The sequence below is a fragment of the Cimex lectularius genome, unplaced genomic scaffold, assembly GCF_000648675.2.
Source record: "Cimex lectularius strain Harlan isolate CLEC.00 unplaced genomic scaffold, Clec_2.1 scaffold68, whole genome shotgun sequence".
Classification (NCBI taxonomy): domain Eukaryota; kingdom Metazoa; phylum Arthropoda; class Insecta; order Hemiptera; family Cimicidae; genus Cimex; species Cimex lectularius.
The window spans coordinates 555,097-582,140 of record NW_019392732.1 but is presented as its reverse complement, the minus strand read 5'-3'; the positions used below and the strand labels follow the sequence as shown (position 1 = coordinate 582,140).

The 27,044-nt window shown below is 34.4% G+C and overlaps 1 protein-coding gene across 3 annotated transcripts; it reads right to left on the bottom strand.

The window, feature by feature from the left end:
* Positions 1 to 525: 525 nt before the first annotated feature.
* LOC106661509 (armadillo segment polarity protein-like) lies at positions 526 to 23,623 on the bottom strand. 3 transcript variants are annotated; one of them, XR_001339749.2, is made up of 14 exons: positions 23,451 to 23,623; positions 19,488 to 19,550; positions 19,180 to 19,413; positions 18,932 to 19,119; positions 18,725 to 18,874; positions 18,500 to 18,654; positions 12,819 to 13,120; positions 7,711 to 8,066; positions 7,382 to 7,636; positions 7,002 to 7,320; positions 6,799 to 6,947; positions 6,635 to 6,725; positions 6,270 to 6,324; positions 526 to 964 (listed from the first exon to the last, which is right to left on the bottom strand). XR_001339749.2 is itself a non-coding variant. In XM_024226872.1 (14 exons), exons 2-13 carry the CDS (start codon positions 19,522 to 19,524, stop codon positions 6,294 to 6,296), a joined length of 2,244 nt encoding a protein of 747 aa, XP_024082640.1. In that variant the 5' UTR covers positions 19,525 to 19,550; positions 23,451 to 23,623; the 3' UTR covers positions 887 to 964; positions 6,270 to 6,293. The 3 variants fall into 3 exon arrangements, 2 of the variants coding, with proteins under 2 accessions (XP_014240454.1, XP_024082640.1); XM_024226872.1 differs by having other exon boundaries at positions 887 to 964; positions 6,270 to 6,301; XM_014384968.2 differs by lacking the exon at positions 6,270 to 6,324.
* Between the last annotated feature and the right edge of the window lie 3,421 nt (positions 23,624 to 27,044).

Here is a 27,044-nt window from a genome sequence, read left to right as displayed (position 1 = left end):
ATTTTATTTTGAGAATTAAAATTTTGTTTATCGTAGTTTCCCTGGTCTGTTAGGTCTTCATTTGTCTTAGAAATGTTTCCTTCTGCCCTGTTAGACAATTCAAGTTTTTCGACCTGGCTAATTAAGAGATCGAGTTCCTGAATTGTCGTTGGAATTTTTTGGAAATGAAAATTATATCTAGTTTTTTGGTTAACTCCATAGACTGTCTAGTCAAGTTCAAAATATTACAACGTTTGTTCGGAGTATGAAAGACTTAAATATGTACCACACTGGTTCTTTTTTAAAATAAACTGTTACAAAATATTAATGACTGACGACCACTGTTTTAACCACTGCGTTAAGTGACCTGAGGAAGGATTAAAATAAATCCGAAACATTGTGGATTGAAAGAAAAACTGGTTGTTTTTTTGAGATGACCTATTATCCCACCTTTGAGAAGGAAACTGTTTTTTATTGATTACTTTTGTACATACTTAACTGAAATCCTGACGGATAATGAAGGGTCTACACGAAATAACATATTTGTAAATAGACAAAATTTATTGAATACATTACAAAATATCTTATAAAATTTATCCATAATGAAAAGTTTGTATTCTAATTTAATAAATGCAATTCATACAAAATTCATGTTTTCTTAATTAATTGTTTAAGTTACAATTACATTATCTTATCCAATAAGTAAAACTCACAATTTATTAATATTATCAAAAGAAAGTATAATTAAGTCAAGTAAGTTGAATTAAGTTTAAGCAGTTTCAAATAAAATCAATTGAATCAAACCTCTAAAGGTCGGTGTCGTACCAAGCAGCCACTTGGTTATTGTCTTGAGGAGGTTGTGGAAGTTCGCCCAAATTGTCAAAATCTAGAACAGCGGGACCTACATCCATAGGCCCATAGTTTGAATCATGTTGGGACCCAAGATCCAACCCCTGCATTGAATCAACCGGAATCTGATCATACCCTGCAAATAACATGTGGTGACTTAATAATCGGGTAATGCCTTTTTCTTAATCTCCACTCAAATATATATCAAAATAATCGATCAGATGGAGCAACACTGTACATGCTCTGGTACACAATAATCTTCAAACGATGTTTTTATATAATAATTTTATTAATTCTACAAGATTAAGCGTACCAAATTTTAAAAAAGAAAACCAACAAAGGAAAGAAGCTGTAAAATTTAGCACACTACATTCCATTTTAATGAAATATTACAGACCAATGCTACGTTTAATCACCCGGAGTCATTATTTCAATGACACACACTTTTCTTGAAAAAGAATGGTTATAGGGGAGAAAAAAACAACTAATTTTTACCAAGGATAAAAAAAACTTTGTGAAGATTTATTACAATTCACTAATTTCGTGGTCCGCTTGACCAATTAATATATTACAATTAATTAATGTTTTTAGTTGAGATAAAACAGTCAATGGCACGAGCGGGATTTGAACTCACGATCATCGGCTTGATACACCACTGCTCTACCACTTGAGCTGAAAAATGGCAAAAAGGAGGGAAAATTCAAAAGGTGGGGTTGAGATGGGAAGTTGGTGGTGGATCGAGGTCACAATAGCTCAAGTGGTTGAGCAGCAGCGTATCAAGCCGAAGATCGTGGGTTCGAATCCCGCTCGTGCCATTGTCTTTTTTACCTCAAATAAAAACCTTAATTGTTATATATTAATTGGCCAAGCGGACAACAAAATTAGTGAATTTAATGATTTAAAATGAAGTATACTTCACTAAAGCTCTCCGTGGCCATTTCATTTGTCATCGAGAATCCAATCCGATTACACGCCATTTGAAAAATGGCAAAAAGGAGAGAAAACTCAAAAGGTGGGGTTGAGATGGGAAGTTGGTGTCCGAGTGGATCAAGGTCACGATAGCTCAAGTGGTAGAGCAGCGGCGTATCTCAACTAAAAACCTTAATTAATTAAAAATAACTTTGAAGGTGCGTCCATTGAAATAGATCCCATAAATTCTGAGTCAACGGTACAACAACGAAGGCAGTTTGCAATGGATTTTGAAATATGGGTCGCGCAAAATTAATTTTTATAGATGAATCAGGATTTAATCTACATTTGCGGCGGACACGTGCACGTTCAAGGGTTAACACGAGAGTTGTTGTCACCATACCAACAATTCGTGGTCGTAACGCAACTCTTGTTCTTGCTATAAATAATCAGCAGGTAGTACATTATTCTGTAATTAGTAGTGCGAACTGTCACAGTAATTTATTTTGCGATTTCCTACATGATCTTTGCGAGAAACTTAATGCAATGGAGTTGAACAACTCTATTCTGATAATAGATAATGCAGCCATTCACAGAACGCAAGATGTATGCAATGTTGTAGAATCGTTTTCTCACACCAAGTACTTGCCTCCATATTCCCCAATGTTAAACCCAGCTGAATATGCTTTTTCTAAAATAAAGGCATCAGCCAGGAGGGTTTTAGGTGGGACAGCTGCAGAACACGACATTGCAGAAGTGATTAGTTGCAGTGTCGACACCATCAATTCTACAGATTGCTCCAATTTTGTCGTCGATGTGATACTGAAATTACCATCAGCGGTTGCTGGATGTCCCTGTATTGATTTTGAAATAAAATGTTCATTTTGTTAATTTTTTTATTTTCAATAATAAATTTTGTTTCTTGAGAGTATGATGTTTGATATCCCCCTTTACCCCACCACATTTGAAAAGTATTAAATTTCTCGGGAAAAGTATTAATTTGCTTGGAAAGGGTGCTAAGTTGATTGGGAAAAGTATTAAATAACTTGGGAAAAATTCTAATTTAGTTAAATTGGTAGAAAAAAATACCTATTTGACTGAAAAAAGTTATAAATTATATTTGCAGAGCCTCCCTCCAGACCCGTCTGTCTACTTCACCTTCTTCTCACACTTGTGTTGTTCCTGTCTTTTTGGCGCTCCTCAGGCTTCACTCAAGGTTGCCAGCCTCAAACTGGACATGGGTCTGGGTTGTGGGGCCCATTTTATATACGTATTCTTTCTTATACAAATAATAATCATTAAAACTATATGCAAAACGCAATTGCATGCACAATTCTCCATCTGCACATATTAACCAATACATAAATGGATGGTGACTCGTGCAATTTTGTGTATACACATTAAGTAAACGGAATGATGTGGGGGGGGGGTTTGTGCTCCCAAGGCACTGTAGCTTCTGTCTTGTACCTTTTCCCTATTTCAGTGCAGACTCGATCCTTCTCAAGTGAACGTAATCAAAGTAAAAGATATAAGCAAACTGCCTAAATTTATTGGGTTGTCCGGAAAATAATGCAGGATTTTAAGTTTTCATTAAAAAAAATCTATATAAAATATTCTGTTTACGTTTACAGGATTACTCATTTGTATGAATGTCAACACTTATTAATCCTCTTCCAAATGATATTGTTTGTTTACCTCTGTAGCATTCCGCTACTTGGAAATAATTCAGTCATCCTTATAATGTCAAAGCGAGAATTTCGTACGATTTTCTTTTACGAGTTTAAACTCGGCCGAAGCGGAGCCCAAACGGCTAGAAACATTAACCAAGTCTGGGGCGAGGGTTGTGTTAATGAGTGCACTGTGCAAAGGTGGTTTAAAAAATTTCGGGAGGGAGATTTCAGCCTTGAAGATGAAGAAGGTCGTGGAAGGCCTTCCTCTCTTAATGATGATGTTCTGCGATCAGTGGTGGAAGAAAACCCCAAAACAACTGTTCGAGAACTTGCAGAGCAACTCAAAGTCAGTAAAACGACCGTCGCTGACCACCTCAAGGCGATTGGAAAAGTGAAAAAACTCGAAAATTGGGTTCCACACTCATTAAACGATCGCCAAAAAAATCAGCGCTTTGATGTTTGTGCATCACTTCTTTGTCGAAACAAAAATGACCCATTTCTGGCCAGAATTGTTACATGTGACGAAAAGTGGATTCTGGACAGTGGCTCGACAAAGGAGAAGCTCCAATACATTTTCCAAAGCCCCCAACTCATCAAAAAAAGGTAATGGTTACGGTATGGTGGGCTTCATTTGGTTTAATACACTACAGCTTCTTAAATCCTGGCGAAACCATCAATGCTGAATCATACTGTAACCAAATTAATACCATGCATCAGAAATTGGCAGTAATGAAGCCCTCTTTGGTCAATCGGAAAGGGCCCATTTTGTTGCATGACAACGCTCGACCACATGTGTCACGTGTAACGTCACAAAAATTATTGGAGCTTGGCTATGAAACTTTGCCTCACCCACCCTACTCTCCGGACCTCTCGCCTACTGACTACCATTTTTTTAGACACCTGGACCACTACTTACAACACATAATATTCAAAAATCAAACGGAACTGGAAAATGCATTTATTGACTTTATCAATTCTAAAAATTCTGAATTCTACTCAGACGGAATTAATAAGTTACCAACACGTTGGGAGAAATGTATTGAGAGTATGGGAAATTATTTTGATTAAAGAACATTGCTTTAAAGTAACTAGTTTCTTTTTTTTTGTTTAATACCAAAATCCTGCATTATTTTCCGGACAACCCAATACAACTAGCCTGGTTTTTTCCAATCATTTCAGTGAATCATTCCCAAAAGTAATTTTTTTAAACGCTACTAATATAACAAAAAATTATTCAGAAATCGTGAGATGCAGTCTGGTTTGATGTAGGTTTCTGAAAAACATTTTCTTAATCGTGCCAACATTTCGATCTTTATTGAGATCAACTTCAGGGACTGGGATTTACAAACATTGTTTACATTTAACAAATACATTTAGGATGTGGAAAAGTGAATTTATACAATGCAAAAAATATTTTTTATATTCAATCAAAGTATTTCTACTCACTCAAAGTATTTGTTTTCTGCGTAATTGTGCCATTCTTGCGTGTCGTGTTGAGAGTGCCAGTGAGATTTTGCTGTTTTATGTTATATGTTGGATTTTGAAGGGGTGGGGAAGGAAGTTGGTATAGAAAAGGCATTTATTTTTGTATAAGGCATCGGCTTCTTTGAGGTGAAATGTGTTGGTAATGGTTCGGCCAGATTATCCTTTCAGGATTATATAGAAAGGGATGAACAGGAAAACGAAAACTAAATTGTTGGACAATTAGACTATGAAAAATATTTGATGTGTGGAATGTAATGTAATGATATATGTGTGTTATCTATTACAATTAATTAAGGTTTTTAGTTGAGATAAAAAAGTCAATGGCAAGAGCGGGATTCGAACCCACGATCTTTAGCTAGATACGCCGCTGCTCTACCACTTGAGCTATCGTGACCTCGATCCACTCGGACACTAACTTCCCATCTCAACCCCACCTTTTGAGTTTGAGTTGAAAAATGGCAAAAAGGAGGGAAAATTCAAAAGGTGGGGTTGAGATGGGCAGTTAGTGTCCAAGTGGATTGAGGTCACAATAGCTCAAGTGGTAGGGCAGCAGCGTATCTAGCCGAAGATCGTGGGTTCGAATCCCGCTCGTGCCATTGACTTTTTTATCTCAACTAAAAACCTTAATTAATTGTAATATATTAATTGGTCAAGCGGACCACGAAATTAGTGAATTTAATATGTTATCTATATTGTATTTGAAATCATTACATTATATTCAACACATCAAATATTTTTCATAGCCTAATTGTCCAACAATTTAGCTTTCCTTTTCCTATTTATACCTTTCTATATAATCCTGAAAGGATAATCTGGCCGAACCATTACCAACACATTGTTTCCCTTCGTTGGCTCTTTTCACCTCAAAGAAGCCGACGCCTTATACAAAAATGTCTTTTTTCTATACCGACTTATATATGGGAAGGCCCCACCCCTTCAAAATCCAACGTGTATAAACATAAAACAGCAAAATCTCACTGGCACTCTCAACACAACACGCAAGAATGGCACAATTACGCAGAAAACAAATACTTTGAGTGAGTAGAAATACTTTGATTGAATATAAAAAATATCTTTTGCATTGTATAAATTCACTTTTCCACATCCTAAATGTATTTGTAAAATGTAAACAATGTTTGTAAATCCCAGGCCCTGAAGATGATCTCAATAAAGATCGAAACGTTGGCAAGATAAAGAAAATGTTTTTCTGAAACCTACATCACACCAGACCGCATCTCACGATTTCTGAATAATTATCGATTAACGGTCGCTAATCACCACACATAACAAAAAATTGTGGTTTGTATGACATCATGCTTAAACCATGCATAGAATCAAATGACTTTAATACAATTAGTGCTCTCTGAAAAATGTTACCTGTTGTATGGAGTTCAGCAAGAATCAGACGACTTGAAACATTAAACAGGTCATGCTAAATGTTTGCATTAAAAAGAAGCATTTTTTTTTAAAATAATATCTGTGATATAAGAATAAAATTGTTAAAGGAGAATTTATTTTTGAAATAGACCATCTTTTATGTTACATGCTGTTAATAAAATTAAGAGTTTAACACACTTTATAAAGAGTGTCTGAAGTTCTTTACTTTCAAGTTAATGTTTGGCTACATGCACACTTTTTTTAATAAAAAATAATTGTTTGTCCAAATATTCTTTTTTTGACAATTTTGTTTTATGTTAATTACTCCTTTAATGATTAATTAAACTAGACTGAGTTTTAATTACCTTGTTGGTAGGCTCTTCCACCATGACTGCTATGTACACTAGGAGGGCCATGGGTGTACATACCATCATAGCTTTGTTCAGCTAGCATATCCTGGATGGGGGAAAAAATAAATTGAAAGTTGAATTTAAATTTTGTTTGCGTTTGGGTTATATTTTTAGCTCACCTGTAAATCTGGAGGCATATTCAAATCCCCATTCCACAAATTTGGATCCTCTCTGAACAGAGAGTTGGTCAGCTCCATTGATAATCTCTTCTTATAATCTTGCGGCTTGTCTTCAGACATGCGGAATAGAACTGCTGCTGCATATGTAGCTAAAAATATGCATTGTAAACCAGGTTTGATATTTAACAATTTTTGAAACTTACCAACACCTTCATTACGAGAATGAAGGAGTTCTGTCAGTGGAGCAGTAGCACCTTCTTGCTCTATGAGCTCAGCACCTTCCTTGTCTTGTGCCAGCTCACAAAGCACACCCGCAGCGACTCTTTGAATATTCTCAATTTCATTGAACAAAAGTTGCACAAAAATTGGAATAACGTGCTGACCTCTGATGATTGTTCTGTTATGACTTTCTCTTGCGAGAATGTGCAGAGCTCCTACCGTCCCTTCCACTATTTCTTCCATTCTAACTCCATCTGCATAAATGGCGGGGGTTTGATTGCCACTGCTTGAGACACTCGATCTCTATAAATTCCATTTTAACGATTAAATTAAATTAAAAGCTTCAAATATTTTCATATCCTACCCTCTGGGTGTCATGGAATGCCCGCATGAGGAGTCGGACAAGATGGTGAATTGCTCCGTATTCTCTTAACGGACTGTGATTGGCAGAGCAGAGAGCTAGGTTACGAATTAAACCAATGACTGCCTTGACAAGAGGCCAACGGGACGGGGGTTCAAGCAATTTCACAATAACCTGTAGCCCGTAGTTCATTCTCACTGAATTCTGTGCCATTTCACTTTCAATATGTCTTGAAGTTAAATGCCGCAAAGCGCACACCTTAAAAATAAAAAAATGAATTGAATTTACACTAAAAAATTTCAAAAAATGTTGTAAAAAATTAACCGACTTACTGCTGGCTCAGTTATTTCCTCTCTATCTCCTGCTGAGACAATGGTCCTTACTAAAGCATCAACACCACCTACTTGACAAACCAGCACTTTATTTCTCTGGTTGTTACACGTCAAGTTGGAGAGGATTCCAGCAGCACATGTCACAACATTGACATCAGAAGAGCCAAGGAGTTGTACAAGAGATGACAATAGGCCGTCTAAACCTTCAACCTTTGTCCCAGCATCCGAGAGATTTCTAAGTGTCCATAAGCAGTTCTGTACAAGTCTTTGAGAAGAATGGCCTAGGTTCATAGCCAATGCCTGCATACCACCAGCCTCAACTATAGCTGGCTTATTACTAGAGCAAACCGACAGTACTGAAAATGAGAACAATTACCCATGTATTCTTAAATCACACATTCTACTCTTGTTTTATACCCATTTATAATTATAAATCTTTTAACTTATTTACATACATATACTGTATAAAAACTGATTTTGTTTCAGAAACACCACTATTTTTTTATTTAGTTATTAGGTAACTTCAATTTTTAATAATAACTCATTAATAATTATTTAATCTCTCCAATTTTTACTTGAGTGATGTAAAATAAAAATTAATAGAAAATACACTGAAAGACAAAAACTATAATAACATTTGTTGTTTATTTATTTTTATGTTTTTTTTAATCTCTATATTGATTATATCATACTTATTTTAATTAATTAAAGTTTTAAGTTGAGATAAAAAAGTTAGTATCACGAGTGGGATTCGAACCCACGACCTTCGGCTTGATACACCGCTACTCTACCACTTGAGCTATCGTGACTTCAAGCTCAAGTCACGGTAGCTCAATTGGTAGAGTAGCGGTGTATCAAGCTGAAGGTCGTGGGTTCAAATCCCGCTCGTGACACTGACTTTTTTATCTCAACTTAAAACCGTAATTAATTGAATGTTATTATGTTATAATGTTATTAATTGATCAAGTGGACCACGAAAAATAGTGAACTTATTTTAATGTAAACCAAATTAAATGAAATGAGTAATTCATGAGGTTTAATAAAAAAATATTTAATTATGATGGTTTCAAAGAAATTCACACTGATCATAATCCTTTGACCTATGCATGTATCAATGATTGGACAATGTCTCTTCAACATCCTAGCCTTCATTTCTGAATTTTCTACGGACATTAGACACATCCGTGCAAAACAAAATTTCATAGCCAATGCATTTTCGAGTTTGATGAAGTTAGATTTTCCATCCAACATCAGTTACAACAGACTTGCAGTTGATCCATCAGATGAGGGCGTCCAACAATGTTTAAGGTGGCCATTCACGATCGCTCCAAATGGAACCGCTCCAAGCTGTATAGTTCCATTTGGAGTGACTTAAATTTGAGGGGCATTTACGACCGCTCCACGGCCAGTCGCTCCAAACGTCATCTAGTGAATTACCTTCTCAAAATGGATGACGATCTCTTGTGCTACGCTGTTTGTTTATATATTAAAAGCAAAAACCGAAGAGGGAATGGTGTAAGAAGTGGCTCCTGAACTGAAGCCGTAATATCCACATCAATTTGATGAAAGATCTTTCCCTTGAACCCGCTGGTTGGAGGAACTATTTAAGGATGGATGAAACGTCTTATTTATTCATCATATTTAGTGTTCTATTGACCAAATTACTTCTTTCAATTAATTAATCTTTTTTTGTAAGGTTTTGGTTGAAGTGAAAAAGCTAGTGCCACGAGCGGGATTTGAATCCATGACCTTCGGATAAATACGCCGCTGCTCTACCACTTGAGCTATTGTGTCCTCAATCCTCTCGGACACCAAAAAATGGCAGAAAGAGGAAAAATTCGAAAGGTTGAGATGGGGAGTTGGTGTCCGAGTGGATCGAGCTATCGAATTCACGTGGTTAGAGGAGCAGCATATTTAGCCGAACGTCGTGGATTCGAATCCCCTCGTGACAGTATTTTTTCATTTCAACCAAAACCTTACAAAAAAAAAATCTTATTTATATTTACTCCAGCTTGTTACCCCCGTAATTAGAAAACAAAAGACAGTCATGAGAGAAATCATCACTCTACATGAAAGGTTGAAAACCACATTACGATTTCTCGCTACAGGGATGAACTACGAAGAACTTAAGTTCTCTACTACGATTTCTGCTCAGCACTTAGGGTTTATCAATACCGCATCTCTAGTTGCATTTGTATCCTTTGTTTTGAAAACGTCGATCAACTGGTTGAGGACCGAATTTCTTTTATTTCTATTGTGGTAATCATTGTCCACCACTTTCCATAAACATGGTAAACTTTCATACAATTCAATCACCACAACAATAAAATCTCGTTCTCTATTTTTCGTGGTCCGCTTGACCAATTAATAACATTCAATTAATTAAGGTTTTTAAGTTGAGATAAAGAGTCAGTGTCACAAGCAGGATTGAAAAATGGCAAAAAGGAGGGAAAATTCAAAAGGTGGGGTTGAGATGGGAAGTTGGTGTCCGAGTGGATCGAAGTCACGATAGCTCAAGTGGTAGAGTAGCGGCGTATCTAGCCGAAGGTCGTGGGTTCGAATCCCGCTCGTGACACTGACTTTTTATCTCAACTTAAAAATCTTAATTAATTGAATAAAATCTCGATTGGATGTCATTGCCAATAAAGAATAAACGTTTTTGACTTTTTGAGAATGTACGACGGAGATATTCGCTCAGTGACAGAAAGATGGAGACTGCGCCGAAAAAAAACTCGGGTTTTCCCATTCACGACCAAGCCAGCGCTCCAATATTCCACTGTTCACGCCAGGTTTTCCCATTCACGAACGTGCCATGCCGTCATCGCGCCCTAGATATTTGGAGTGGCGCAATGGAGTTTAGATCAGTCGAATATTCGGCACATCCTGGAACACCAGTTGTTTTGCCATTGACGTGGTTTTTAAATGGCTTCGCTCCGTTTGGACTGCTAGGAGCGATCATGAATGGCCACCTTTACACGACCCTTCATTGAAGTTACGACAATACACAAAATAAACAATACACCTGAAATCTACTGCGAATTTTCTTCCCCCATGTCCAAACCGTATGTTCCATCTTGAATGTGACATGTGGTTTTTCACATTCTTCTTTTCACTTGTTATCATATCCAGGCATTCGCTCATCTCCAAAATGAGTGTCGGATCGTTTCTTCTTGCCAGATATGTGAAGAAACATGCATATTTGGTTCGTTCAGAGCATCAGCTGCCAAATGTTTCAAGGTCGGCACACTAAGGCACCATTAACACCTTTTGCTCATAGACTGCTATACACATGGTTCACTTATCAAAGGTAAAGGAAGCGGTGCTGGAATCCATATACCTAAATTAGGTATCAGCATCTCCTCCCCTCTTGGCAGAAATCTCCGTTTTTTTCAGGCAGAAATCTGGGCTATTATTGTGTGTTGTAGAACACTTATGGAAAATAAAATCAAGGGAAAAGATAATAGAATTTTTTCCGACAGTCAGGCCAGCCTTAGGTCATTACAAAAAGATTTATCAACATCTTGACTGGTGAAGGAAACTGTTGATCTTATCAATAGGATCTATTCCAGGTTTGAGAACAAGGTAACCCTTACTTGGATACCAGCACATAAAGGTCACTATGGCAATGAAGAGGCGGATAGCTTGGCCAAAGAAGGCTCAAATACTGCGTTTGTCAGGCCACAACTGGTATTACCTCATTCTATGAGCACAGCGAAAGAGAGTATCAAAAACTGGGGTTTGAAACAATTCCTTAGGGAATGGAATCTGTCCCCCAGACACAGGCAATCGAAAGAGTTTGTTAAGGAAATCAAACCAGTAGAATCAAAATGGCTATTCTCTAACCCAAGAAAGGGAATTAGGAGGCTGATAGGTATCCTGACGGGCCACTGCCCACTGAGCAGACACCTCTCCGTAATGGATATTGTACCAGATCCCTTTTGCCGTTTTTGCGAAATAAAAGAAGAAACGGCAAGGCACTACCTCACCGAGTGTGATAGGTATGTTAGGTCTAGGTTTGAAATCTTTGAAGGAGAGAACATCACCAAATCACTGCCCGAGATTAAATGGTCCAAAATCTTGGGGTTTGTGAACAGGTCCAAGAGATTTAAGCAGGGCACGTGAGCCGACCAAGTCCTGGACCTTTTAGGGATGGGGACGAGTCGACCCAGGCATTTAAACCCTCGGGTCTTGGTCGTCCACCCTGCATAATATATAACACATTTTGCTGAGCCAATTCACAGGTTGAGCCACACTGACGTTGATTTTCAATAGGTGAACAACGGTTGAGTGGTCAACTCTCAGCTCTTCCGCCATTTCCCATGTTGTCTTGTGTGAATTTTCTTCAATCAACATTTTGAGTTGGTCGTCTACCGACCTTCCCTGTTTTCAAGATCAAAATCTCTGAAACCATCGCTGCACCGTGCTTTCGCTAATGTTTCCTGCCCCCAAACCGTTTGGGCCACACTACGCCCAAGTTTAAATTATTACAAATAAATTTGACAAAAATCTAGTTTGGACTTATTTAATTTTGCAGGTCCTCACTCTTATGAAATTCAATATAAATTAAAAATTTGTCTCAAAGATTACAGATAAAAGTATTTATTATAATCCATAATTTAGATTCGAGGATTTAGCTTTGTTTACATGGCAAGCACCTGCGAAAATAAAATAAACCCAATATATTTATATTTTTATTTATAAATATTTTAATGTTTTTGTACTCATGTGCGTATTATATATTTTTTTGTAAGTATATTCCCAGTTACTATAAATTACTTGTATTTTTTTAATAAAGATAATAATCTGTATGATGATGTCTCAGCAAACATTATACAATGTGCAAAAATTATAATGTGCTTGTTTATTTATTAAGGTAAAAAGTGAAATGTTTAACTTAAATTTGAAAAAGTGAAAAGTTTGGCTGTGCTCAACTTCAGGAGAAATCAGATTTAAATATTTTAACAAATTAAACTAACGGAAGTTAATATCTTATTTAAATGGTCTAAATTGGTAGACATTGTTTCAATTGCTAACACATTTAAATCGGTAAACTTGTAAATCCCTGAAGTAACACATAAAACAATTAAATCATGAATAAAAAAAAGCACCTTTTAAAACTCGGGAAGTAGTCCAGAGTAACTTCTCGTAATCATAACTTCTCATAATCCTCACTAGCTCAAGTGGTCCCTGAGAAGCTAGAATTATCAATTTGCTCTCTTGATTTCCGTAGGCAAGGATTTGGAGACAGTCGGTAACAATGGCAAGAAACTTAACATTGTTCCTTTGCAGCAATGCAACCATCTTCTGCAACCCTCCAGCAAGTCTTACATCCATTTTACTTCCTTCCTGATGAAGAAGGAGATTGTGGAGAGTTGTGATTGCATAGAACAATACTGCTTCTAGTGGAGAACTGGAAAAAAAAAACATTGTTTAGTTTATAAATAAACAAATTCACTAGTTTTCGTGGTCCTCTTGACCAATTAATATCGTTCAATTAATTAAGGTTTTTAGTTGAGATAAAGAAGTCAGTGTCACGAGCGGGATTCGAACCCACGATCAATTTTGCCATTTTTGAAAAATGGCAAAAAGGAGGGAAAATTCAAAGGTGGGGTTGAGATGGGAAGTTGGTGTCCGAGTGGATCGAAGTCAAGACAGCTCAAGTGGTAGAGTAACGGCGTATATAGCCGAAGGTCGTGGGTTCGAATACCGCTCGTGAAACTGACTTTTTTTATCTCAACTAAAAACCTTAAATAATTTATAAACAAAGTTCAGAATTTGTCTACAGACAAATAGAGAATAAATTACTTGTTCTGCAACTCCCTACAGACAAAAGTGTCAAGCCTATGGTCTAAGACGTAAGACATATTGCGCAAAATTTCACAAAACAGTTTTTTACTTTTACTACATTTGTGTTTTTGGTCACATTCTTACCTATGATGTTTTCTTATATTTCGACCTCAACAGTTTAACTTATGATTTTTCCTTCTTGAAGGTGGGATAATAGGTCATCTCAAAAAAACCACAACCAGTTTTTATCNTTTATCTAAAATTTTCTAGCATTGTATACTCATTTTTTATCTAAAATTTTCTATCATTGTATAATTTTTTTTAATCTAAAATTTTCTAGCATTGTATAAACTCATTTCTTTTATCTAAAATTTTCTAGCATTGTATAAATTCTTTTTTTTTTATCTAAAATTTTCTAGCATTGTATAAATTCATTTTTTTTCATCTAAAATTTTCTAGCAATGAATAAATTCATTTCTTTTTAATCTAAAAATTTCTAGCACTGTATAAATTAATTTTTCTCACATACTACAAGCATTTGTAAAATTTTAACAATGTTTGCAAATCCCAGGCCCTGAAGATGATCTCAATAAAGATTGAAACGTTGCCACGACAAAAATTTTTTTTTTCTAAAACCGACATCACACCAGACCGCATCTCACGATTTCTGAATAATTATCTATTAACTGTCACTAATCACCACACATTAGCTTTATTAGCGATACTGCACTGCTTTTCTGCAGATATCATTGTCAGCACTCTCTCAAACTCCTTCAACTATTTGTTAGTAGATGTAAAACTATTCCTTGCCTCCCCTCAAAGAGTGTAAATCTTGTAAACTTGAAAAATAAAGTTTTTAAAAAGGAATCGTCAAATCAAATTTACTTATTTGAAGATAGTCTTATTTTTCTTTTAAAAAATTTAATGTAATCAATTTTTGTCATTATAGTACTGCAACATTGTATTATGTAAAAAGGGTTTGCTCTCCTTTTAAATAATTAAATAAAACGTCTCGAAAAAGCACGTTTATACAAATAAACGAAGAACAGATATGCAGCTTAGTCTTTTTATATGTATTTAATATTTTCAAAATGTAAACTGAGGCAAAAGAGTGAAATAAGAGCTGTGAAACCACTTACACCTTTTATCTGGTTTTATGTTATATGTTTAAGTTATGTTAAGTTTTTTATGTTGTTTTATGCTATATAGTTGAGAGATTATAGAGAATTGCTTTTAGTGTCAGTAAATCATTCGATATGCTTTTGTTTTGTTTTTCCGAAATGTGTGGTGATTAGTGACCGTTAGTCGAGGATTATTCAGAAATCGTGAGATGCTGTCTGGTGTGACATAGTTTTTAGAAAAACATTTTCTTGTCGTGCCAACGTTTCGATCTTTATTGAGATCATCTTCAGGGCCTGGGATTTACAAACATTGTTTGAATTTAACAAATACATGTAAGATGTGGAAAAAATTTATGAATTTATACAATGTAGAAAATTTTATATCCAATCAAATTATTTGTACACACTCAAAGCGTTTGTTTTCCATGTAGATGTGTCATTCGTCTGTCCGCACTCAACACGACAAGACAAATAGTATAAATTCATATTTTTTCTTTTTTTTATTTATATAAAATTTTCAAGCATTGTATAAATTCATTTTTTTTTTATCTAAAATTTTCTAGCATTGTATGAATTCATTTTTTTTCACATCCTTCTCATATTTGTAAAATTTAAACAATGTTTATAAATCCCAGGCCCTGAAGATGATCTCAATAAAAATCGAAACGGCACGATAAAGAAAATGTTTTTCTAAAACTTACGTCACACCAGACCGCACCTCACTATTTCCAAATAATTATTAACTAACTGTCACTAAACACCTCACTTATTTGGATATCGTGAGATACGATCTAGTGTGACGTAGGTTTTAGAAAAACATTTTCTTTATCATGCCAACGTTTAGATTTTTATTGAGATCATCTTCAGGGCTCAAAGTGTTTGTTTTCTGTGTAATTGTGCCATTCTTGAGTGTCGTGTTTTTTTATGTTAGTTTTGTTCTGCGTGTAATATTTTGGATTGTTGAAGTTGAAATTGTGTTTGTGTTCAAAATGGTGGGTAGCAAGTGCTGTAAGATTTTGCTTGGGTTTTTGCAATCATAGATGTCTCTCTTGTCCAGATATTGGGATGTAAGACCAATGTAAGTTGCCGGACAGTTTAAACAGTTGATTTTATAGATTACGTCAGATTTATTTGTTAATGGTGTCGGATCTTATCTCTATTTTGGAAAAAAGTGTTTGAATTGTTTTATAATTTTTGAAAGCTATTTTGAATTAATCGGACGAGAGAAATGCGTTCAATTTATTTGATAGGCATGGAAATGTATGTTGGTTTGTCTGTATTTGATAGATTTGATGTAGTATTATTAGTAATAGTGGATGGTGTTAGTGTTGAGTTGTAGTTGTTGATTATTCTGTTTTTTTTTTTTTTTTTTTTTTTTTTTTTTTTTTTTTAACGAGGGTTCGCAACAACAGAGGTTATATCAACCCTCGGGGTGCCGATGCTTTAAAAAAAAAGCCCATTTGTAAGTATGTCGGGTTGGAATGCAGGGCCGCTGGAATCAAACCCGGGACCTTCACTTTACAGTGATGAGCGCCGTGTCAACACCTAAACCGTCAACCCCCCAAGGTGATTTTATTGTTTCCTCCAATGTCTGACGGTGACATTAGCAATCCTATCAAGGTCTGAATTTTATTAGGATGAAGTAGTAGCCTTCAGTGCATCTGGCTGTCCAAGTTTCTACCTTTGAAATGAGATTATCATTTTCTCATATTTATCTTTACTGACTTTTTTATACTCTTTCCTGGTGATATTTCTTACAGTTTCAAAGGTTGCGGTGTTTGTTTTCTAAAGGTCTTGCATCAAGACATGCATCTCATTTCATTTCATTTTTCACTAAACCACTTTATTGATACAATTTTCTATCTGTATGAAATGTGTTAGCAACCGGTGGTTCAATAAATGGTTCAAGTAGTCTGGCCACTCCTCTCAACTCCAACCATTTATTCTATCTGTAGTTCTTTTAACTGGTAAATGTAGATTTGTATAATAAACTATAGCATCTATTAGTTACTATAGTTCTTCTATCCATTATATCGATATCTTTATTCATAATGATATTCCAGTTCAGGATAGCAAGACCTCTTTCTGTTATGTTCTATGTGTTCTAGGAACGTTCTCTTTTAGTAACAAGTTAAGTTTTGGAAGAAAGTTTTGGACATATCTTGTGTCTTGTATACTAACTTTACTTCTATAAAATTTATAAAGATGTCAACACACCTACTGGCTGTTGGCTCATTTACAATAAAAACAAAACCATTCAGTTTCATTCAATAATACAAGGGCTGACACAATTTTATTTTTTTATTTTAGTTACTGTAGAGGTTTCTTCTATGTTACCTTGTTACCCTTTTTTTATACACACAAAAAAGGCTAACATAGTCGGAGTTTTGTTGTTGGGAATGGAGCTGAGGTGACAGTAAGGCCTCGAGGAAAAGGAGTCGAGAGGAGGAGAGAAGAGAGACGAGTTTGGTCAGGTCGGCATAACAGACAGAATCAAGCTCGCTGGAGATTTTTCCTCGGGAAAAGAAAAGGAAGGAAAGGACGAAAATACGTCATCCACACGCTAAGTGTTTGTGTGGTGGTGGTCAGGCCTGACTTGAAATCCTCGGGCTTCAACATAGACAAATATCGGTGTAGGAATAAAGAAACTGTTATCACTCCGAGCTAATTAAACTATTTTATAAGAGGTACCTTTTCTTTTGATTTTTAATAATTTCTTTTTGCTTATAAGTGAGGACATTAGTATTAAGTTAATTTCTTTTAGTTTATCGTTCTGTTCTCTGTAGGAATAAAGAGAAAAAAAGTTTTTTGTTTTGTTTTTAAATAAATTGTATGAAGGGATCTGTTAATTGTCTATTTTACCTTTATTATTGGTGCTATGTGTTTTGAATAAGATTAAGGATTCATGCTACTTCAAGACCAACGGAAGGAAAAGCGGCTAGCAGTCCTCGGTAGCAGTGTGGATAGAGGTGCTGTCTCTCAATTGTGGGCCCATGGATCTAATTGAACCTACGGCCAATATTTTTTCCCCTTTCTCCTCTTTCTCTCTTCTTTTTCCTTTCTTTGTTTAAATTTAGTTCACGCACTCTTTCTTCCCCCGTTTCTTTGTCTATATTTTTTCATATATATTATTCCCCTTTCCTCCCTCAAACAAATTCCTACCCATCCAAACCGCATTATATTATTATTATTTTTGTCGCTTCCTCATTTCTTTCCCTTGGAAAACAAAAGGTAGACGACTGGCGTCCATCATTTTATTCCTTTCGTTTACATTTTTTCCTTATCCATTAACCCACCCCCTTCACCACTGACCGGCTGGGCACCTAGGTGAGGTTTCGACCGTAACAGCCTTATTTCTCACATCGATTTTAGACGTCAAATGCTTTGTTTTTCGTCAATTGATTTGTTTCTTTTATTTCATTTTCAATTTTTATTTTTCCCTAAGATTTTCTCTTTAGCATTTTACTTTTTTTTAAAGTTTTTTACTTATTCATTGAATTGTTTTTGAACTTCTTTTTTTCTCAGCAATCAAGTTGTTTGTCGACCAAATTCACCAGAATTCGGCGACTGTCATGATTTTATGTTGATGATCATTTTTACTAGTTGAATTCCTTGTCTATGTTATTTTCACTGGAGGACTCATTCAAGAGTTGAGCAAGATCAAGAGTGAAGTCCTTTTGGATTAACCTCCTTGTCATCTGCAGCACACGAACTTATTTACTATCTCAATGCAACTGAAGTGGTACTATTTTCTATATTGTTTTTTTTTTCTAACTGCACTATGACTGCAGATTGCACATAATGTTGAAACCGACTTGGACCCATCCACTTGAATTAAAAATCACCTAAAATAGCAAGACATAAAATGAAAGTACTATTACCTGAGGAGTTTGACAAGAGCTGGGATGCCTCCACTTTTAAAAATAGCTAAAAGACCTTGTCTGTGGTGTGATAAGTTATGCAAAGTTCCGACAGCGCCTTTGGTGGTTTCTAAGTCATCACTGTTAGATATTGCTCTAACCAAAGCAGCTACCATCTAAATTAAGAATTGAAAACAATTAAGACGTATTCTTTTGAGTTGAGAATTATTCCGTTTAATGGCATACTTGAGGGCTGTTCATAATGGCGTGTCGAGAAGCTTCCTTCTTTGAGAGTTGGTGAACCATCATAGCTGCTTGCGAGACGACAACTTGGTCCTCATCGTTTAGCAATTTGATCAACTCAGGTATAGCTCTTGTTGCAAGATCAGCATCATCCTGTGAAAACATGTATGTACCAACTTTATTTAAAAAAAAAAAAAAAAAAAAAATTACCTGATAATTTATCAAGTTGACGACTGCATGCTTTAACATTTGAGAAGGTTCTGCCAGTCTTTGAACAGCTGTAGCTTGGCCTTGGTCAAACTGAGTTGAAGGGATTTCAATTCCTTCTTCAAGTGTTTCTGGAAACATAGCAGCTCTCACTCTCTGAGATCTTGTCTGTGAAAGCTGCTGGTTCATTTCTGAAATAAAAGTAAAAAATTGAAAATGATGTATTTACTGTAATATTTATTTATGCATACCGTCAACTTGTTCCTGGGTGAATCCCTGTGTGAATCCCTGGCCCAAGTCGAACATTATTTGATCGCCATCCATGTCTTCTTCCTTTCCAGATAGGGAAGGTGCCTGGGTTGTCACTCCTGAATGGATACCGGAATCAGCCAGATAGTTGTTCTGTTGCCAGAGCAGGGTCTGATCCTTGTTTCCCAATGCCATATCCCCGCCTCCAGGATTGCTCTGGTAGTTCCCATGTGACACTTGAAAAAAATAAATAAATAAAGTAATCATCTTCAAGAAATGCCCATGTTGCAAATAATATATTGATACTTACTTGGTCTACTTTGGGCTGTCTGCATCTGATAACTCATCGTAATTAACAGGTGTTCTACAGCACCTAAATAAGAAAAAATGCATTAAAGAACACAACTTCTAACCATTACATATTAAAATTTGTTTTTTCTTTATTTTATATTACATTTATTTCCTTTAAAATACATGTCACGAGGAAAATATTTTGACATTGAGTATAAATGATTATTTTCATAAGATGCTTTTACATTTTTAGTGCCTTGGTGGCACGCAATTGACGTGTTTGTTTCAATCTGCAAAAGTTTCTTTTTTCCGTGATTTAACTTCACCAGTGGGTAGTCAATGCTAATAGGAATTTTTGGAACTTGCGTGAAAAAATTTTTGTTTCTCAATTAACAATTTGAAATATTCTAATTAGTGAAATCAATTAGAAATTGCACCAAAAGAAGGCTGATTGCCAATAACATTCTGAGCATTCAAAACCTCACTTTTGCCCCTTCAACCCTATTCTAACAATCATCACTCTCCATTCTGATCCGTTGAGAAAGCAGAATACATCGATGGCTTTCAATTGCAATTTGCAGAAGAATGAAAATGAACTGTAAAACATAATCTGAACAAAGCTAACAGAGGTAGTGCTATCTAAAATTTTCTAGCATTGAATAAATTCATTTCTTTTTAATCTAAAATTTTCTAGCATCGTACAATTTTTTTTTTAATTTTCTAGCATTGTATAAATTATTTTTTTTTAGCTAAAATTTTCTAGCATTTTATAAATTCTTTTTTTAATCTAAAATTTTCTAGCATTGTATAAATTCATGTTTTTTATCTAAAGTTTTCTATTATTGTACTTTTTTTTTATTTAAAATTTTCTCATTGTATAAATTTTTTTTTACCTAAAATGTTTTAGCATTGTATAAATTCTTTTTTTTATCTAAAATTTTCTAGCATTGTATAAATTCTTTTTTTTTATCTAAAATTTTCTAGCATTGTATAAATTCATTTTTTTCATCTAAAATTTTCTAGCATTGTATAAATTCATGTTTTTAATCTAAAATTTTCTATTATTGTATAAATTCGTTTTTTTATCTAAAATTTTCTAGCATTGTATACTCATTTTTTATCTAAAATTTTCTATCATTGTATAATTTTTTTTAATCTAAAATTTTCTAGCATTGTATAAACTCATTTCTTTTATCTAAAATTTTCTAGCATTGTATAAATTCTTTTTTTTTTATCTAAAATTTTCTAGCATTGTATAAATTCATTTTTTTTCATCTAAAATTTTCTAGCAATGAATAAATTCATTTCTTTTTAATCTAAAAATTTCTAGCACTGTATAAATTAATTTTTCTCACATACTACAAGCATTTGTAAAATTTTAACAATGTTTGCAAATCCCAGGCCCTGAAGATGATCTCAATAAAGATTGAAACGTTGCCACGACAAAAATTTTTTTTTTCTAAAACCGACATCACACCAGACCGCATCTCACGATTTCTGAATAATTATCTATTAACTGTCACTAATCACCACACATTAGCTTTATTAGCGATACTGCACTGCTTTTCTGCAGATATCATTGTCAGCACTCTCTCAAACTCCTTCAACTATTTGTTAGTAGATGTAAAACTATTCCTTGCCTCCCCTCAAAGAGTGTAAATCTTGTAAACTTGAAAAATAAAGTTTTTAAAAAGGAATCGTCAAATCAAATTTACTTATTTGAAGATAGTCTTATTTTTCTTTTAAAAAATTTAATGTAATCAATTTTTGTCATTATAGTACTGCAACATTGTATTATGTAAAAAGGGTTTGCTCTCCTTTTAAATAATTAAATAAAACGTCTCGAAAAAGCACGTTTATACAAATAAACGAAGAACAGATATGCAGCTTAGTCTTTTTATATGTATTTAATATTTTCAAAATGTAAACTGAGGCAAAAGAGTGAAATAAGAGCTGTGAAACCACTTACACCTTTTATCTGGTTTTATGTTATATGTTTAAGTTATGTTAAGTTTTTTATGTTGTTTTATGCTATATAGTTGAGAGATTATAGAGAATTGCTTTTAGTGTCAGTAAATCATTCGATATGCTTTTGTTTTGTTTTTCCGAAATGTGTGGTGATTAGTGACCGTTAGTCGAGGATTATTCAGAAATCGTGAGATGCTGTCTGGTGTGACATAGTTTTTAGAAAAACATTTTCTTGTCGTGCCAACGTTTCGATCTTTATTGAGATCATCTTCAGGGCCTGGGATTTACAAACATTGTTTGAATTTAACAAATACATGTAAGATGTGGAAAAAATTTATGAATTTATACAATGTAGAAAATTTTATATCCAATCAAATTATTTGTACACACTCAAAGCGTTTGTTTTCCATGTAGATGTGTCATTCGTCTGTCCGCACTCAACACGACAAGACAAATAGTATAAATTCATATTTTTTCTTTTTTTTATTTATATAAAATTTTCAAGCATTGTATAAATTCATTTTTTTTTTATCTAAAATTTTCTAGCATTGTATGAATTCATTTTTTTTCACATCCTTCTCATATTTGTAAAATTTAAACAATGTTTATAAATCCCAGGCCCTGAAGATGATCTCAATAAAAATCGAAACGGCACGATAAAGAAAATGTTTTTCTAAAACTTACGTCACACCAGACCGCACCTCACTATTTCCAAATAATTATTAACTAACTGTCACTAAACACCTCACTTATTTGGATATCGTGAGATACGATCTAGTGTGACGTAGGTTTTAGAAAAACATTTTCTTTATCATGCCAACGTTTAGATTTTTATTGAGATCATCTTCAGGGCTCAAAGTGTTTGTTTTCTGTGTAATTGTGCCATTCTTGAGTGTCGTGTTTTTTTATGTTAGTTTTGTTCTGCGTGTAATATTTTGGATTGTTGAAGTTGAAATTGTGTTTGTGTTCAAAATGGTGGGTAGCAAGTGCTGTAAGATTTTGCTTGGGTTTTTGCAATCATAGATGTCTCTCTTGTCCAGATATTGGGATGTAAGACCAATGTAAGTTGCCGGACAGTTTAAACAGTTGATTTTATAGATTACGTCAGATTTATTTGTTAATGGTGTCGGATCTTATCTCTATTTTGGAAAAAAGTGTTTGAATTGTTTTATAATTTTTGAAAGCTATTTTGAATTAATCGGACGAGAGAAATGCGTTCAATTTATTTGATAGGCATGGAAATGTATGTTGGTTTGTCTGTATTTGATAGATTTGATGTAGTATTATTAGTAATAGTGGATGGTGTTAGTGTTGAGTTGTAGTTGTTGATTATTCTGTTAATAATGTGTTTAGGGTAGAGATTGTTATGAAGGATCTATTTGTATATCTTTATGTTCTTGTGGTGAAATGATTCATGGCTTAGGGTAATAATTCTGTGAAGTAACCCTTTGACCGTGTTTATTATAGTAGGAAGAGGATGGTGAGATGTAGAGTTGAGGTTGCGATCTGTGTTTCTTGGTTTTTGATACCAATCTGTGTTTGGGACACTCTCAACACGACAGGCAAGAATGGCACAATTACACAGAAAACACTTTTTGAGCTCTGAAGATGATCTCAATAAGATCGAACGTGCACGATAAAGAAAATGTTTTTCTGAAACCTACATCACACCAGCATCTCACGATTTCTGAATAATCGTTTTTCAGAAACATCATTCGTGGAACGGAGGAATCTTTGTTTGGGGCGAGGAGGTAAACATGACCTAACAAAGCAACGGCCATGTTGGTTCATGTCCGAGCAAAAAGCCCACCCACTAGGTCAACCGGGTTCATTCCAGATTTCCTCTTTAAATCAAAAAGAGCCTAGATCAATGGTAAAGGGCCAATTTTCACAAGTTGAAAAACGCTTTTTCGCCTTCGAAAACCATTTCGATCGAATACTACAATCGTGGAAAGACTCAAGTCGAACAAGAAGAAAGGAACGATCGAAGAGCGATATAAATCACCGTACTCACCGTTTTTGACGAGAAGTCCCTTAAGCAGGCGATGGTCGGACGATCAAAATCAACTTGTTAAATTAAAGAAAAAATAAAACAGAAAAACCAAAAAGAAAAAGGAAAGGAGAGCCTTTCAACCCGTCTCGTCTCGAGTGAGGTTGCTCTTGCTTAGTTACTGCCTGAGTTTGTAGCGTACGACCGTCAGAGTTCATCAGCAATCTTTCGATTTTAACATCGATCTTTTGTTCGACACGTTCCAATTCTTGTTTCGAGAAGGCAAAGTCAAATACAACCAAATCAAAAGAACACAAACTATGTATTTATAAAAATACACAAATCGTTTTTGTAAAACGACTTTTACGAAAATAAAAACATTTTTTCATGACGGAAACTGTTCCGGTTAGGCTAATCGATGTGTTTTTCAAAAGGAGATAAGTGGAAAAGGAAATTCCTTTCAAAAGAGTCACCACTGAACGGATTAAGATATGGAATAAGAACACTTTTTACTAAACAGGTACTATACAAAAATAATCTTTATAAACTACTCAAACATGAGCTGGGATATTGCCAATTTCGTAGTATTTACTTTCCCTAGTATTTTTATTTTATTTTTATTATAAATTGCGTTAAAATTTATTAGAAATTATTAATTATTTGTAGATTGTGAGGTGCGGTCTGGTGTGATGTAGGATTTAGAAAAACGTTTTCTTTCGATCTTTATTGAGATCATCTTCAGGGCCTGGGATTTATAAACATTGCTTAAATTTTACAAATACATGTAGGATGTGAAAAAAGAAAAGGATGAATTTATACAGTACTAGAAAATATAGGTTAAAAAACAAAACAACAATGCTAGAAAATTTTAGATAAAAAAAAAGAATTTATACAATGATAAAAAATTTTAGATTAAAAAAAACGAATTTATGCAATGATAAAAAATTTTAGATTAAAATAACGAATTTGTGCAGATAGAAAATTTTTGATTAAAAAAAACGAATTTATACAATGATAAAAAAATTTAGATTAAAAAAATGAATTTATACAATGATAAAAAATTTTAGATTAAAAAAAATAAATTTATACAATGCTAGACAATTTTAGATAAAAAAATGAATTTATAAAATGGTAGAAAATGTTAGATTAAAAAAATGATATTATACAATTAGAAAATTTTAGATAAAAAAAATGAATTTATACAATTAGAAAATTTTAGATAAAAAAAATGAATTTATACAATGATAGAAAATGCTAGATAAAAAAAAGAATTTATACATTGATAGAAAATTTTAGAGAAAAGAAATGAGTATACAATGCTAGAAAATTTTAGATAAAAAGACTAATTTATACAATAGAAAATTTTAGATTAAACAAAAACGAATTTATACAATGATAGAAAATTTTAGATAAAAGAAATGAGTTTATACAATGCTAGAAAATTTTAAATTAAAAAAACATTATACAATGAGAAAATTTTAGATAAAAAATGAGTATACAATGCTAGAAAATTTTAGATAAAAAAACGAATTTATACAATAATAGAAAATTTTAGATAAAAAAAAACGAATTTATACAATGAGAAAATTTTGGATTAAAAAAAAGAATTTATACAATGATAAAAAATTTTAGATAAAAAAATGAATTTATAAAATGCTAGAAAATGTTAGATTAAAAAAATGATATACAATTAGAAAATTTTAGATTAAAAAAATGAATTTATACAATGATAGAAAATGCTAGATAAAAAAAAGAATATATACAATGATAGAAAATTTTAAATTAAAAAAATGAAATTATACAATGTTAGTAAATTTTATGTTTTTCTACTCTGTGTCCATCATCTGACAAAATCTGTCCCAAACAACCGGAACACCACATGCACTCCTTTCCGGCTTAAATCCAGTACAGATACTAAGAATATATTTCACTGTTAGCGGTTCTTGACACGTTGTCATCGGTGGAGGCTCCCTCGCCATGAGAAAACCATGAGTGAGTGAGGACGGTGAGGACCGTTTCTTCTTTACAGGAGGTTCGAGTGGCGGTGGGCCTTTGTGTTACACCTTCCTTTCCTTTTCGTTTGTTAAGATTCAATTCAAGCCATTCATTACCACTTTTACCAAATTGATATCTTGATATGGGTGAGAAAGTTCCCCTGATACTTGATTTATCCAAATCCCTTCCGTGACCGCCGGTTTGGCCACCGCGTCAGCAAGATCGTTGCCACGAATGTCACAATGACACCGAAGGCAACAAAGGAGAGATTGGGTGCAAGAAATGGAAGCTTAATGTAATGTAATATTTATTATTTTATGTGTTAATGTAATATTTCAAGTCTAAGAGATTTTGACGATATTAACTCTCCTGTTTCACAAGAAAGACTATGACTGGGCTGGTGCGATAGGTGCCAATGGCAATTCGCAATGCCATATTATGAACACTGTTTAAAATCATTATTTGGAGATCGTGAGATTTGAAAAACAGTTTCTTTATCGTGCCAACGTTTCGATCTTTGTTGAGATCATCTTCAGGGCTCAAAGCGTTTGTTTTCTGTGTAGATATGTCATTACTATGTGTCGTGTTGAACGTTAAATATGTGGTGTTTAGTGACCGTTAGTTAATGATTAATAGAAGATCATGAGATGCGGTCTGGTGTGACGTAGGTTTTAGAAAAACATTTTCTTTTTCATGCCAACGTTTCGATCTTTGTTAGATCATGTTCAGGGCTCAAAGTGTGTTTTCTTTTTAGATATGTCATTATTGTGTGTCGTGTTAAGAGTGCCTCCAAATAATCATTAACACTGTTTAAAATATTCAGTGTGAGGGCACTAGCGGACCCATAGGCAACGCATCCATAATCAAGTCTAGATCTGATCAGTGGCTTGTAGTTCAACATGGTTGTCCGATTAGCTCCCCAGGAAGTTGAGCTAACAGTCCTCAGTATGTTAAGAGTTTTATTACAGTTCACCCTCGGGGTTTGAAATGAGAAAAACCCAACTCAAATTTCTCTCAAATAGAAGTCCAAGATAAGAAGCAGAATTGTACTTTCGCTTCATTCTGTGCCTTCCTGTTTTAGACGTATGGGTGAACGGTTTACTGCCCCAGGTTGTCAGTCATTTCTGGGGGTCAATGATGTGGCAGCCGTTGCTAGTTAAGAGTGCTGTTATTTGTGGGGAGTAACCTCGACCCATAATCAGCTAAATGCCAGAAGATCGGGATAGGGGTAGAGGAGGTCGTTTGTGTCAAAAAGTTTTTCCAGCATTCCCTTTTATTTTATTTGATCACATGCCAAACTTGTTTTTTTGGCTTCTTTGTAACTCTGGAGGTGCTCGCTAGATGGCCTGCGAATAAATGTAGTAAGAGCACTTTTTCGTTACTTAGTAGCCTCCTTAAAATTCGAGTTTCACCAGGATACTGATTTGTATCAAGGGTAACAAGGCTTGGTGCGAGGGATAGCTGTATGTGCTGCCCGTAGAAACTTACAGTTTAGGGAATCAATCAGGTGGCCAGCAGGCTCACTAGTGTCAAAGTCGGCAAGTCATACCGACGTTCGGTACAAAGTCCTGTCTGCCAACGACTCCGACGAGGCATGTCTAGGTGTTCAATGTCCAATATCAC